The following is a 14,554-nucleotide window of genomic DNA, read 5'->3' as shown; positions in this document are numbered from 1 at the left end:
GGTGGTAGGCGAAGTAACCCAAGGAAAGAGTGTTGATGGAAGAAAGAGATGTTCAGAACTGTGAAAAAGCGTAAACATTTACAGGATGTGAAAAGGAAGAAAGCTGCAGAATGCACTGCAGACGAGGAGCTAAAAAAGTAGAAAGCGAGGAGAGGGGAAGGTTTTGAAAAGGAAGAAGGGGTCAACAGTGACGTATGCTACAGAGAGATCCTGTAGGATAAAGACCAAGTGTCCATGCCATATAGCAGCACAGCTCCTTGGTGGCCTTAGTGAGAGCAGTTTCTGATATGAAATTTTCTGAACCATTGGTTAGGGCGGTGATGGCGAAGCTTTTGAGCTAGGCATGTCAGCATTTTGAAAAACCATAACTTAAATCTGGTGCAGTCTCACATATAGAAATTTTTTAGTATTTGCAACCATAGTAAAACAAAGATTTATATTTTTGATATTTATTTTATATATTTAAATGCCATTTAACAAAGAAAAATCAACCAAAAAAATGAGTTCGCGTGTCATAGGTTTGCCATCACTGGGTTAGGGTAATGATATTCTGTTTGATTCTGGTACTAGATTGAAAACTCCTTTAGACTAATTATCTCATTTATTTTTTATCCCCATGACTTTACCTGAGTATCTCATACTTGATATAAGGTTGGTATATGTTTGGAAGGATGGACAATGCTAGGTAGATGACTTGGATGGATAGACAGAAGGAAAGAAGAAAGAGAATGAGGGAGGGATAGAGGAAGGAAGAGATGAAAGGAGGGAGGGAAGAAGGAAATAAGTTGGGAAGAAAGAGAAGAGTTCAATAATCCGTACCTTCTTTTTGTCTTGTTCCTGTCTCAGGTTCCACAATTACCGCTGAAATCCAGGGGGTGATTGATGCTTGTGTCAAACTGACTGGAATGCCAGACCTTACCCTTTCCTTCATGGTAAAAGCCTGGTCCACGGGTTTAGTTCTTGGGATGGGAAATTAGATGCTTTTGGAAAGACAGAGTGGTGAGCATGAAATGGAGCAGAAGATATAATGAAGGACAGCCATGCAGCTTGTGTCAGGCTTGAATTCTCTATAAGTAACCAGAGAATTTGTATGTGTGTATGTATTTTAATAAAAACAGCACCTAAATTACTCCTGAAAGAAATGTGGGTGTTTAATTCCTATCTCTTGGTTTTCCTTGCCTGGTAACTATAGAATCCCAGGTTGCTGGATGATGTCAGCTTCCATCCTTGTGTTCGTTTCAAGCGCTGGGAATCTGAGCGCATCCTCTCCTTCATCCCTCCTGATGGAAACTTTCGCCTGCTCTCTTACCATGTCAGTGCCCAGAAGTAAGCAGCCTTATTATTAAGAATGGTGTGTGTGTGTGTGTGTGTGTGTGTAAACCATATCCGTAATGATTAAGAACTCTGGTTGTGGCTCTGGCCGGTTTAGCTTAGTGGATTGTGTGTCGGCCTGCGGACTGAAGAGTCCCAGGTTTGATTCCTGGTCAAGGACACATGCCTGGGTTGCAGGCTCGATCCCTAGTAGGGGGCGTGCAGGAGGCAGCCGATCAATGATTCTCTCTCATCATTGATGCTTCTATTTCTCTGTCCCTCTCCCTTCCTCTCTGAAATCAATACAGATTATATATGTATATATATATATATGTATATATATATATATATAAAAGAACTCTGGTTGTGGAGTTACCAGGGTTCAAATTCCAGTTTCTATACGTACTAATTGGGTAAACTCTCTGGTGAGTTGCTTAATCTTTTTATGTCTGTTTTCTTTTTTGTTTGATTGTTTGTTTGTTTTTTAAATATATTTTATTGATTTTTTTACAGAGAGGAAGGGAGAGGGATAGAGAGTTAGAAACATCGATGAGAGAGAAACATCAATTTGCCTCCTGCATGCCTCCTACTGGGGATGTGCCCGCATGCCCATGACCGGAATCGAATCTGGGACCTTTCAGTCCACAGGCCGACGCTCTATCCACTGAGCCAAACCAGTTAGGACCGTGGTCGGCAAACTGTGGCTCGCGAGCCACATGCGGCTCTTTGGCCCCTTGAGTGTGGCTCTTCCTAAGCCTTAGGAGTACCCTAATTAAGTTAATAACAATGTACCTACCTATATAGTTTAAGTTTAAAAAATTTGGCTCTCAAAAGAAATTTCAATTGCACTGTTGATATTTGGCTCTATTGACTAATGAGTTTACTGACCACTGGGTTAGGACGATTGTTTGTTTTTTTAATTACATTTTTATTGATTTCAGAGAGAAAGGGAGAGGGAGAGAGAGATAGAAACATCAGTGATGAGAGAGAGTCGTTGATTGGCTGCCTCCTGCACGCCCTACACTGGGGATCGAGCCTGCAACCCAGGCATATGCCCTGACCAAGAATCGAACAGCCACCTCTTGATTCATAGGTCAAAGTTCAACCACTGAGCTACACCTGCTGGGCTGTGTCTATTTTCTAACATCAAGTTGAAAATAATAAAAGTACCTTATTATGAGGATTAAATAAGAGAATCTAAATAGTGCTGATCACAAAGTAAGTGCTCATTAAGTTTGCTGCTATTATTTTTGTTGTGATTATTATATGTCTAAACAAGAGTATTTTCTTTCTCAAATTGGAATCTGAGTACACCTGTATTCAATGTCCCCAACCCCAAAGAAGCATTAAATTATGCAATGAAAACCATAGACTGCAATAATTTTTGATCTTGAACATTCTCTGTAATATGAGTCTAGGGGATTTTGGAGCCCTTAGTCGAAGGTATACAGTAGAAAGTATGTGAACTGAAAAGAGCCATGAGACCTCAGAACCACCAATACCTTTCTGGTGTGATTTGGAATAAATAATATATAAAAATATCTGAGTGCTTGAGAACAAAGGCTCTGGAATCAGACTGCCTAGACCTAAGCTCCACCTTCAGTACTTATGGTATGTGACCTTGGGCAAGTTACTTAACTGAGGTTAAGCATATCAGTATTCATCTATAAAATCAGGACAGTAGCAGTACCCATTTCATACTTATTGGGAGGATTAAATGAGGTAATAGAGATCAAGCATTTAGCATAGTGACTGTTACTCAGGAAGTGCTTAATAGATTTTAAGAACTGTTATTATTCTGTGACTTCTCTATTTCCTCTTTGGTCAAATCATGACAACTACCCTACTTCATAGGTTTTTGTAAGGATCAGATGAGGTCAGGTAAAAGTTCAAGAAATTATAAAATGTCCATGATGCATGAATAATATTCTCCCAAGTACAAATAATTATCAATCACATGTCACAAAATAAAACAGAAATATGGTGATTCCTAATTTTTGTTCATAGTGCCTTTCTCAGAGTAGGCTTATCATACTCTTTGATATTATGGATGTTATTCAAAGAGTTAATAAGAATGGTTAGTTTACTTACTAGATAGCATCTTAGCTTTACAAAAAGAAAAAAAATCAAAGATCACTAGGTGTTTTTTCCCTCCTGTGCTTAATTTTTAAGATAAGGAATAAGGAAGCAAGAAAGGGAGGAAAAGCTGCCAACAGGGCAAAGGAGGAGGAAAGGTCACCAGTTCCCCAGAACATTCATGAAATGGGCTTCTGTGCGTCTCTTTTCCAGCCTGGTGGCGATTCCAGTGTATGTCAAACATAACATCAGTTTCCGGGACAGTAGTTCACTTGGACGCTTTGAAATAACAGTGGGACCAAAGCAGACCATGGGGAAGACCATCGAGGGAGTGATTGTCACCAGCCAGATGCCCAAAGGGGTCTTGAATATGAGCCTCACTCCATCTCAGGGGACACACACATTTGACCCAGTTACTAAGGTAGGAGAATAAGCCGGAGGTTTTGAGTTGCTGACATTAAGTAGAAGTAACTCTGTGGGAGCTCTCCCCACAGACTTTATACCTTGTTGAAAGGGGCGGTCAGTCACAGGGGCATTGTTTTCTCCTGGAGATATTTTATGGTAACAAATCGTGTTCTCTGCTGAGAAACACCCTAGAGGCACCTTATAATATTGTGAACAGTTGCCCTGAGGTTAGAGCTCAGCAACCTCACATGAACGGTTCTGCTGTAACTTTTTTTTTCTTTGAAGATGCTGTCTTGGGATGTAGGAAAAATAAATCCCCAAAAGCTACCAAGTTTGAAGGGGACCATGAGTCTTCAGGCTGGAGCTTCCAAACCAGATGAGAACCCCACAATTAACCTGCAGTTTAAAATCCAGCAGCTGGCCATTTCTGGTAAGTGCCCCACCGCTTAGATGGCTTTGAAGAGAACAGAAATGGCACAGACATCACAAAACCTTCTCTTGGCTCCCTGCTTATCGAGTCTGACTTTATTATCTGACTAGAGACCCGGTGCACAAAAATTTGTGCACTCGGCCAGGGGTGGGGGTGGGGGGGGGGGCGTCCCTCAGCCTGGCCCGTGCCGTCTCGCAGTCTGGGACCCCTCAGGGGATGTCCACCTGCTGCCTTAGGCCCACTCCCCGGGGAATTGGGCCTAAGTTGGCAGTCAGACATCCCTCTGGCAGCCTGAGAGCCCTTGGGGGATGTCCACTTGGCAGCGGGGAGCAGGCCTAAGCTGCAGTTGGACATCCTTAGTGCTGCTGAGGAGGTGGGAGAGGCTCCCACCACCACTGCTGTGCTGACAGCCGTCAGCCTGGCTTGTGGCTGAGCAGAGCTCCCCCTGAGGAAGAGCACTGCCCACCAGGGTGCAGCTCCTGCATTGAGCGTCTGCCCCCTGGTGGTCAGTGTGTGTCATAGTGACCAGTCATTCCCAGTCGTTCTGCTGTTAGGGTCAATTTGCATATCACCCTTTTATTATCTAGGACTAGAGGCCCAGTGCACAAAAATTTGTGCACTCGGGGGTGGGTGAAGGGGGGTCCCTCAGCCCGGCCTGTGCCCTCTCGCAGTCTGGGACCCCTCGGGAGATAATGACCTGCTGGCTTAGGCCTGCTCCCGGGTGGCAGAGGGCAGGCCCAATCCCTAGGTGCAGCCCCTGGTCGGGCTCAGAGCAGGGCCGATTGGGGAATTGGGGTGCCGCCCCCTGTCATGCACAGAGCAGGGTGGATTGGGAGGTTGCGATGCCACCCTCAGTCACGCTCAGGGTAGGGCCGATTGGAGGGTTGGGGCACTGTCCCCTGTCACACTCAAGGCAGGGTCGATGGGGAGGTTGCGGCGCCACCCCCTGTCACACACAGAGCAGGGCCAATCAGGGGGTTGGGGCGCTGCCCCCTGTCACGCACAGAGCAGGGCCGATCAGGGGGTTGGGGAGCTCCCCCCTGTCACGCACAGAGCAGGGCGGATCAGGGGGTTGGGGCGCCGCCCTCTATCACCCACAGAGCAGGGCTGATCAGGGGGTTGGGGCGCCGCCACTGTCACACTCAGGGTAGGGCCGATGGGGAGGTTATGGCTCTACCCCATCACACACAGAGCAGGGCCCGTGGGGTGGGGGGGTTGGGGCGCCGCCCTCTATCACCCACAGAGCAGGGCCGATCAAGGGGTTGGGGCACCGCCACTCTCACACTCAGGGCAGGGCCGATGGGGAGGTTATGGCTCTACCCCGTCACACACAGAGCAGGGCCCGTGGGATGGGGGGGTTGGGGCGCTGCACCCTGTCACACACAGAGCCGCAGGGCGATCAGGAGGTTGGGGAGCTCCCCCCTATCAGGCACAGAGCAGGGCCGATCAGGGGCTTGGGGCGCCTTCCCCTGTCAGGAACAGAGCAGGGCAGATAGGGAGGTTGTGGCCCCGCCCCCTGTCACACACAGAGCCACAGGGCGATCCGGGGGTTTGGGCGCTGCCCCCAGTCATGCTGATCCCGGTGCTGGGAGACCTCGTGGCTCTGCTGATCCCGGTGCTGGGAGGCATATTACCCTTTTACTATATAGAATAGAGGCCTGGTGCATGGGTGGGGGCTGGCTGGTTTGCCCTGAAGGGTGTCCCGGATCAGGGTGGGGGTCCCTACTGGGGTGCCTGGCCAGCCTGGATGAGGGGATGATGGCTGTTTGCAGCTGGTCACACACCCTTCAGGGTGGGGGTCCCCACTGGGGTGCCTGGCCAGTCTGGGTGAGGGGCTGAGGGCTGTTTTCAGGCTGGGACTGAAGCTCCCAACTGCTCCTTTTTTTTTTTTTATTCTGAGCCAGCTTTAGCTCTGAGGCTCCAGCTCTTAGGCCTCCGCTGCTGAAAGCAGGTATCTGGTTTGTTTAGGTTCTACAATTGAAACTCTCTATCAACTCCAGGTCTGAGATCCCGGCTAGCTGAAAGCTGGTTTCTGGGGTTTTGTTTAGCTTCTGTTTTTGTAACTATGTTTCAAACTGCCAGCTCAGAGGCCTGCAGTGGCAGGCAGGGAATGTTGGAGTCCTCCGTCACTGAAGCAAGCAAGCCTCATGTTAGTTTCAAGCTGCCTGGCTGTCGGCCGCCATCTTGGCTGACAGTTAATTTGCATATTGCCCTGATTAGCCAATGGGAAGGGTAGCGGTTGTACGCCAATTACCATGTTTCTCTTTTATTAGATAGGATATGTAATCTTTAGTAAAATCTTTTCTAGCGTATTTCTGGGGAAAGTTTATAATTCTTGCTTTGAATTTGGCCTAAGGGACCTGAATAAAAGTGTCTGAGACACAGATGAGACAGGAACAATATTGGTAGGCAGAGATGTTTCTGGGCAGTTGCTGAGTCATCCTAGGTGTCAGTTTGGGCTTTCCTGGGTCTTCAGTGTGGGAATGCTTCTGTACTCTCAGTTGGTAATTGAATAATTCCCTTTCCTTTCCCCCAATTTCAGAAGACTTTTACATTTGCTTTTTAAAAAATTCTCACCCAAGGATTTGCTTATTGATTTGAGAGAGAGAGAGAGAGAAGAAGAACATCTATTGATTGTCTTATGTCTGTGCCCTGACCAGATATTGAACCCCCAACCTAGGTACGTGCTCACTGGGCATCCAACCCACAACCTTTCAATATATGGGATGATGCTCCAACCAGCTGAGCCATACTGGCCAGGGCCACATTTGCTTTTGTTATCATTTAGAATCCTTGGGCCTACCCAAGTCAGTTCACTATAGTCTATACTTACTTCAAGATGATCCTATATAATAAAAGCCTGATATGCTAAGTGTCCGGTCGTCCGGTTGGCTGTTCAACCAATTAAAGCGTAATATGCTAATGATATGCTAAGGCTACTCAACTGCTCCCTATGATGTGCACTGACCACCAGGGGGCAGACACTCCGACCATTAGGTAAGCTTGCTGCTGGGGTCTGGCCAATTGGGACTGAGCGAGATGGGCCGGACATGCTCTGGAGCCCTTCCTTGGTTCCTCCCTGGCTGGCCACCCTCCAGTGTCCCTCCCCAGCCCCAATTGTGCACCGGTGGGGTCCCTCTGCCTGGCCTGCGCCCTCTTGCAATCCAGGCTGAGGGCCCCCTCCCCACCGAGTGCACGAATTTCGTGCACTGGGCCTCTAGTAGTAATAATAATAGTTAGTAGTTACTGGGTATTTACTGTGTGCTGGGTACTGTCTTAAGCTTTTTTCATCTATTATTCAATCTGTTGAACAATCCTGTAAGATAGAGAGGAAATGATTTTAACTTTACATGAAGTTCCTATTTTTCTTTACCAAAGGGCTTTGTCTAATTTAAATGATTAGAATTTACTTAAGTTAAAAACCCTTTCATCTTAAAACACTTAATAAACTTTAAAGTTTCATATGGTATAATTTTTTTTTTTTTTGCTTAGTATAGTGAGAATACTTAAGAAGCATTCATTTATTCATTATTTTCCATTATTCATTCAGTGGTGATTTATTTCTTTATTAATTCCTTGATCTTATCACTGTCGATTCAGGTATTCAGTACAATAACTAGAGGAAAACACATGGTGCTCTTATTTTCCTTGCACCTCATTTTAGTCTGCATATAACTTTCTGCCCTTCCACTTCAGGAACAGGTCCTCTAATACTTTTTTTTTTGGCTCATGGCTACTACTATCTCTCTCCCACTCTTTGAATTGAAATGAATTTAAACAGTTATGCTACCTGCTTCTTTTGAATCATGCTTATGTCATATTCTTCCTTCCTTCCTTCCAGGACTCAAAGTGAACCGCCTGGATATGTATGGAGAGAAGTACAAACCCTTTAAGGGCATAAAATACATGACCAAAGCTGGAAAGTTCCAAGTTCGAACCTGAAGGGAGAGTTTTGCAAAGGGAACAGTACGAACACTTTTTCATTTCTTACTTGTCTAACAGTGTAAAACAATTTCAGCCTGTCTCCTAGGTCAGTCCCCTTCTGGACCTAACCGCTCCTATTTTTCCTCAGCCTTCAGTGCCATGGAACTAATCAAGGGAGAAAAGGGTCGCCGGGGAGGATGAGACAGAACTGAAACACAGTCAGCACCACCTCAGTTCTTAAAGAGCTGGGTGATGGAGGCCAGGGGTACTTGATACCATATTTAACTATTTTAATGTGGTTACCATAGGAAAACACTAGCATTTGTTACTTGCTTGGCTTTAATTATCTAAAGCCAATAAAAAACTTCTTTGTTATTGCTTTTTAAGGTGGAAAGAAAGTAAGGGAGAGAAAGAGGAAGAGAAAAGGAGGGAGAAAATGGGAGGGTGGGAGGAAGGAAGGAAGGAAAGAAAAAGGAAGAAAGAGAGAGAAAAATAGGAAGAAAGAAAGGAAAGTTTGGAAGAGAATGAATGTTAGTCGAGCAAAAGCCAGTTAAGGATCTCGTCTGTGAGGGGGAAGAAAGTGGAAACAGTATAATTAAAGAAGTAAGACCACACTAAAGTGAAAGTGGCAAGACAAGCGAGTCCCACATGAAGGAGGGCTGGAAAGAATAGAGCTGAGTTTCTTTCCGATCTCTCTACTTTCATATATTTAAAAAATTTGTACTTCTAGAAATGAACTGGCAACTTCTTAAATCTATTGATATGGAAAACCCCAGTAGAACCTGATTGCCCCTTAAAGACCAGGACCCTGTCCGGCCAGTTTTCAGACACTGGCTGCTGCTTGTCTTCAGTACTTGGTTGTCATCTTCAGTGAGAAGGGGACTTGCCTTTTCCTGGTGGTGGTTGCCAGAAATGCCTCTTTTTGTAACCCAAAACAATTCTACTCACTTCACAGAATTCACCAGCTTTTGCCTGTTACCCGAGGAGAGTTTCAGAAAAGCCAGTCCGGGGCAGCCATATTCTGTATGTCACAGTATCGGAGTGTAGGTGGCCTGCTTGGTCCTCAGGAAGGTGTACCACAACTCTAACCCAGTGATTTCTCCTTTTTAAAAAATAAAAATAAAAACATTTTAAAATTGATTTTGGAGGAGAGATAGAAACATCAATGATAAGAGAGTATCATTGATGGACTGCCTCCTTCACACCCCCTACTGGGGATCAAGCCCATAACCTGGACATGTGCCCTGACTAACTGTGACCTCCTGGGGCCACACCTGCCAGGCGATTCCTTTTCATGTGTCAGTGCTGGACTGGTCCTGGAGTCTAAGCCGTCTTGTTGGAAACTTTTTTATCCGTAACCCTAAGTCAAAAGAATGCTTAAATGAGGATGGATTCATCCTTGAAGCTGCTCAGTAAAGTTACTTCCTCGATCTTTTATTTTGTTCTCTATAATATATTTATTAACACTAGAGGCCCAGTGCACAAAAATTTGTACACTTGGGAGAGTCCCTCAGCCCTGCCTGCGCCCTCTCGCAGTCCAGGACCCCTCAGGGGATGTCCACCTGCCAGCTTAGGCCCGCTTCCCAGGGGATCGGGTCTAAGCTGGCAGTCAGACATCCCTCTGGCAGCCTGGGAGCTCTCGGGGGATGTCCGCAGTCAGACATCCTTAGTGCTGCCGAGGAGGCAAGAGAGGATCCTGCCACCGCCGCTGCATTCCCAGCTATCAGCCCAGCTTGTGACTGAGCAGAGCTCCCCCTGTGGGAGTGTACTGATCACCAGGGGGCAGCTCCTGCGTTGAGCATCTGCCCCCTGGTGGTCAGTGCGCGTCATAGCAACCAGCCCTTCCTGTTCGTTCTGCTGTTATGGTCAATTTGCATATTACCCTCTTATTATATAGGATAGCTATCCGCCAGTCCATTTTTTTTTTTAATCCTTCCCCCCTCAAAAAGTCCCCCTAGTCTTTGAATAAAACTAATGTAGGAAGATGGGTCATGTTGATTATGTGTAAACCAGTTTCAGAAACATGGCAACTGCAGGATTACCTCAGGCTTTCCCAACGGGTAATTTTTATTCTAGTTTAGTGAGTCTATTACCCATTTAAATATTTATATAAAAGGCAGGTTTTTAAAAATCATAGCTTAAGTAGTGATATTGTTGTGCTTTACTTCATGCATGGAGAAAAATGAAGACACATATTCTCCAAACCTTATAGTCTTTCTCTAAAGCCCTATTTCCAAAATACTTAAGTGATTCTTTTTCTAGTTTTACCTTCCTACCTGCCGGACTTGTTTTTGCTGCAGAACAATGTTGCTTTGTGGTTTTTCTCTGGGATAAATTGTGCACTATATGATGTGTTTCAGATCCCACCACTCCAAAATTTTCTGAGTGCTGTGTCCCATATACACACCTACCATGTGGTTGGTAGAATACGTCGAATCACTTCTCCTGAGGCCTCTGGAGGATTTTAATGTTTTACAGAAAACAACCAATCTTGGTCCCTGAATATTCTTAGTGTTTTAAGTCCAGCTGTTGTATTTCCTCCAGGGCAGCTCATCCTAATCTCAAGGGAGGATGTTAAGGGGGAATAAAGTATCTAGGGGATGGGAGCTGCAGGCCTTAGCACATGAAGTGACTCTCACACCACCTGTAGCAGAGCCCTGGAGCACAGCGGGGTGGCACTGCTATCGCCTGGCAGTGTGTTAGAATAAGTAACGCAGGGTGGCTTGACCACGCTGTTCAGCTCCATGTGTGTAACATGTACAGAAGTGTCTTCTCTGTTTGTGTTAATAAAGGGGAGTTTTACCATCCTCCGTGTCCTGAGTGTTTTGTTGTTAGGACTAACGATGATGCTATGCCTCAGTAGAAGCAGTAAGAAATAATTCAGGAGGATCTTACTATTGTACTTTCAGCCAACAGACCTAAAGCCATATGTATGGTTTGATTCTCTAGTCATCTCTGGAAGACAAGGATATTGGTATTTATGTCATTTTTTTAAAAGAAATATTTTATTGATTTTTAGAGAGAGAGGAAGGGAGAGGGAGAAACATTGATGTGAGATGGATCGGCTGCCTTCTGCACTCCCCTCACCCTGTGGAGATCACCTGTGGAGATCGAGTCCACAACCTGGGCATGTTCCCTCACTGGGAATGGAACCAGCAACCTTCTGGGGCTTGGGATGACGGTCAACCAACTGAGCCACACCAGACAGGGCTTAATGTCATTTTTAAGGTTGTGAGAATGAACGATTAGATCAATCAAATTATTTCCTCCCAACCCTCGTGTGTAAGAGACAAAACCATTAAGGCTGCTGATGTCTGCTCTAGTTCTCTCCCCATCTTCTTAATCATGTTTGCTGATTAACTCAGACATGAAACAGGGCTTCAAGGTTCCCAGAAATCATAACTGTAGTAGCTATTTCTTGGAAGAGAAGACATTAGGAGTTTCGGTAAAGTAGAACTGGTGACTATCCCATATCTGTATTAATTTCGTTCTGTAGCCCTCGCTGGTGTGGCTCAGTGGATAGAGCATCAGCCTGCGGACTGAAGGGTCCCGGGTTCGATTCTGGTCAAAAGCACATGGCGGGGTTGCGGGCTTGATCCCCAGTAGGGGACATGCAGGAGGCAGCCAATCAATGATTCTCTCTCATCATTCATCATTGATGTTTCTCTCTCTCCCTCTCCCTTCCTCTCTGAAATCAATAAAGATATGTTAGTTTCGTTCTGTAAATCCCTCATGGCCATGAAGAAATTTTAAGACTTATTTCTGTTGACTTGCCACAAGTGTTTAATATCTATTACTATCCCGATCTAGCTATCTTAGTCATTGTTAATATCTTTGCCCTTGGCCTGGCTCTTTTCCTTGCATTGGAGTGTGACCAGGTACATTTTATACATGCACTTCCCTATCTGGCCAGTAGGTGGTGACTCCGGGCCAGCAATGAGATGAACTTTTTGTTTGAATTTTAAAAGGTGACTTGAATATGAAACTCTTAAACTGTCCCCAAGATCCCAAGTACTAGGGATTGTGTGAGTCTTTGGCTTTCGAAGTTAAACATGGAACCAAAGTTTATGACACTTTTTGATAACCATATTTAAGATTGGGGCTCGAGGAGAAAAACAGTTTCAATCACCTGATTTCCTCTAGTCTTCACCCATTAAGGCTAATTGCACAATTACCCGAGAATCTTTCTTGTTCTTCTGGTCTATTAGCATCTATTTGTTTTATTATCTGGCTGGGAATAGTGAGGGGAATATACGATTTAATTTCCCGTTATGCTCATTTCCTTCCCCTGACAAGTTCCACACATTTTATCCCAAATTTCCTAGCTCACACTGGCTAATGCTGTGTTGCTCTTTGTGTGTATTTTAGTAAAATTCTGCCATGGAGCTCAGTCAGTGGCCTCCTCTGAGCAATTGTCTTCCTCCAGCCTGCAGTTTCCAGGACCTCAGTCAGAGGAACGCCGGGGCCTTTTAACTACATTTCCATCCCAGGAGGCCTGACTGCTTCAGTTCACTTCATTAACTCCACCATCTGAGGAAAAGCTTCTCATGCAAGGGGCAGCGGGTGAAACCAGCTGAATTCCTGCGGGAGATTCAGCACTGGGAGTCTTGTTTATTGGTGTCCTCTAGCCATGTTTTTCTGAGAAGGCTGAAAGACATTTATCTAAAATAAAATCTGCCACTTGCACAGGGAAACGTGTAAGTGAGCAGTCCGAAGTCAAGAAATCTGTGACGAAAGTGTCTGTGGCCTGCAATTACTTAACTGATCCAGGGACTTCAGCATTTCAGGGAAGTTGGATTCTGCACCCTGCACTCCCCACCCGCCACCCCCAGCCCTGAATCCAGCTCTTGGGCCTTACAGAGTATCTTTCTTCCATGAGTTAAAACTACTTTTCTTCTGAGAACCCCAAACTGAGCAATCTTACAACATCGTGAGAGACAACTACAACCACCTTTTTGGCCTCCAAGAAACTGTCAGCATATACACAGCAGGAAGCATTGCATCAGCAGATCTATTCTTGGATCTGGGGCGTCAGTGATGCCTGCTGGGCAGCAGCCAGGTGTAGGGGTTATATAAGGAGTCTAAGAGAAGCAGAAAGCAGCATTCCGTAAGCATAACCTGTGTGGACTGGTCTGGGAGTTAATTCTTTCTGATGAACAGGAAAGCCAAGTAGAATGGGGGGAAATGGCCCAAATATTAGCTTCTAGTCCAGTGATGGCGAACCTTCTGAGCTCGGCGTGTCAGCATTTTGAAAAACCCTAACTTAACTCTGGTGCCGTGTCACATATAGGAATTTTTTGATATTTGCAACCACAGTAAAACAAAGACTTCTATTTTTGATATTTTTTTATATATTTAAATGCCATTTAACAAAGAAAAATCAACCAAAAAAATGAGTTCGCGTGTCACCTCTGACACACGTGTCATAGGTTCGCCATCACTGTTCTAGTCTGAGCCAACAATTGGGACGCCGCATGTTAGTTAGCAGGTCATGCTTAGGTTCTTCTTATTCCTTCATTGCTCCTTTCTAGTTCTGTGATTGCTGTCCAGGGAGCCTCCTTACCTCCCGCGTCTGCTGTCTCCCCCACCACACTTACTTAATATTCCTGAGGCATGCTTAGTTCATCACTTCCCTTGAGCAAAGGCCTCAGTGGCTCCCTGTTGCCTACAAAATTAAGTCCAGGCTCACTTTGGCATTCAAAGTCCCCATAATCTGAATCCCAACCTACATTCTTTATGAACTTCACTTCCAACTGTTTGTTTTTTTTTAAATATATTTTTATTGATTTTTTACAGAGAGGAAGGGAGAGAGAGATAGAGAGTTAGAAAGATCGATGCGAGAGAAACATCGATCAGCTGCCTCCCGCACATCTCCCACTGGGGATGTGCCCGCAACCCAGGTACATGCCCTTGACCGGAATCGAACCTGGGACCCTTCAGTCCGCAGGCCGAAGCTCCATCCACTGAGCCAAACCGGTTTCGGCCACTTCCAACTGTTGAACTCAATTCCTCCCCATGCTCCCACTGCCTTTTTGCTAGATCTTTACTACTTCATGCACTGATATTCCTTGGCTCAGAATGCCTTTCCCACACCCCTCTGCCAGTCCAAATCTTGCCCAATTTTTGAAAGCCCTACCTAAATCTATTTTTTTCTTTAAGATTCCCCAATCCCTCCTGCAACTGAATTCCAGGAAGTTTCTTTCTGCCGTTTTGTGGTCCATCTCTGTTCTACCTTGTTATTTCTCTAAATAGTTTATTTGTCCCCTTTTTACTATCGACAGCCCCTAGCACATTGCCTTGTATTCAGCAAGTATTCTGTATTTGTTGAATGAATGAAAGAAAACATTGCACATGATTTAAAAAAGTGAACATGAACAAATCTTCTGTGTGATACTGTATATATAACAA

At 45.2% G+C, this 14,554-nt stretch overlaps 1 protein-coding gene across 3 annotated transcripts in view; it reads left to right on the top strand.

Annotated features, from left to right (window-relative positions):
* Window positions 1–10,953, top strand: part of AP3M2 (adaptor related protein complex 3 subunit mu 2) — a 66,158-nt gene extending 55,205 nt beyond the window's left edge. For all 3 annotated transcript variants that reach the window (XM_059685302.1, XM_059685303.1, XM_059685304.1), the window contains exons 5-9: window positions 847–932; window positions 1,193–1,326; window positions 3,601–3,808; window positions 4,078–4,222; window positions 8,064–10,953. In XM_059685302.1, the coding sequence (XP_059541285.1) occupies window positions 847–932; window positions 1,193–1,326; window positions 3,601–3,808; window positions 4,078–4,222; window positions 8,064–8,164 (674 nt within the window). In that variant the 3' untranslated portion in view covers window positions 8,165–10,953. The remainder of the gene's footprint in view (window positions 1–846; window positions 933–1,192; window positions 1,327–3,600; window positions 3,809–4,077; window positions 4,223–8,063) is intronic.
* The last annotated feature ends 3,601 nt before the right edge of the window (window positions 10,954–14,554 follow it).

The sequence above is a fragment of the Myotis daubentonii genome, chromosome 2, assembly GCF_963259705.1.
Source record: "Myotis daubentonii chromosome 2, mMyoDau2.1, whole genome shotgun sequence".
NCBI classification, from domain to species: Eukaryota; Metazoa; Chordata; class Mammalia; order Chiroptera; family Vespertilionidae; genus Myotis; species Myotis daubentonii.
This window is presented reverse-complemented; position numbering and strand designations above follow the sequence as displayed.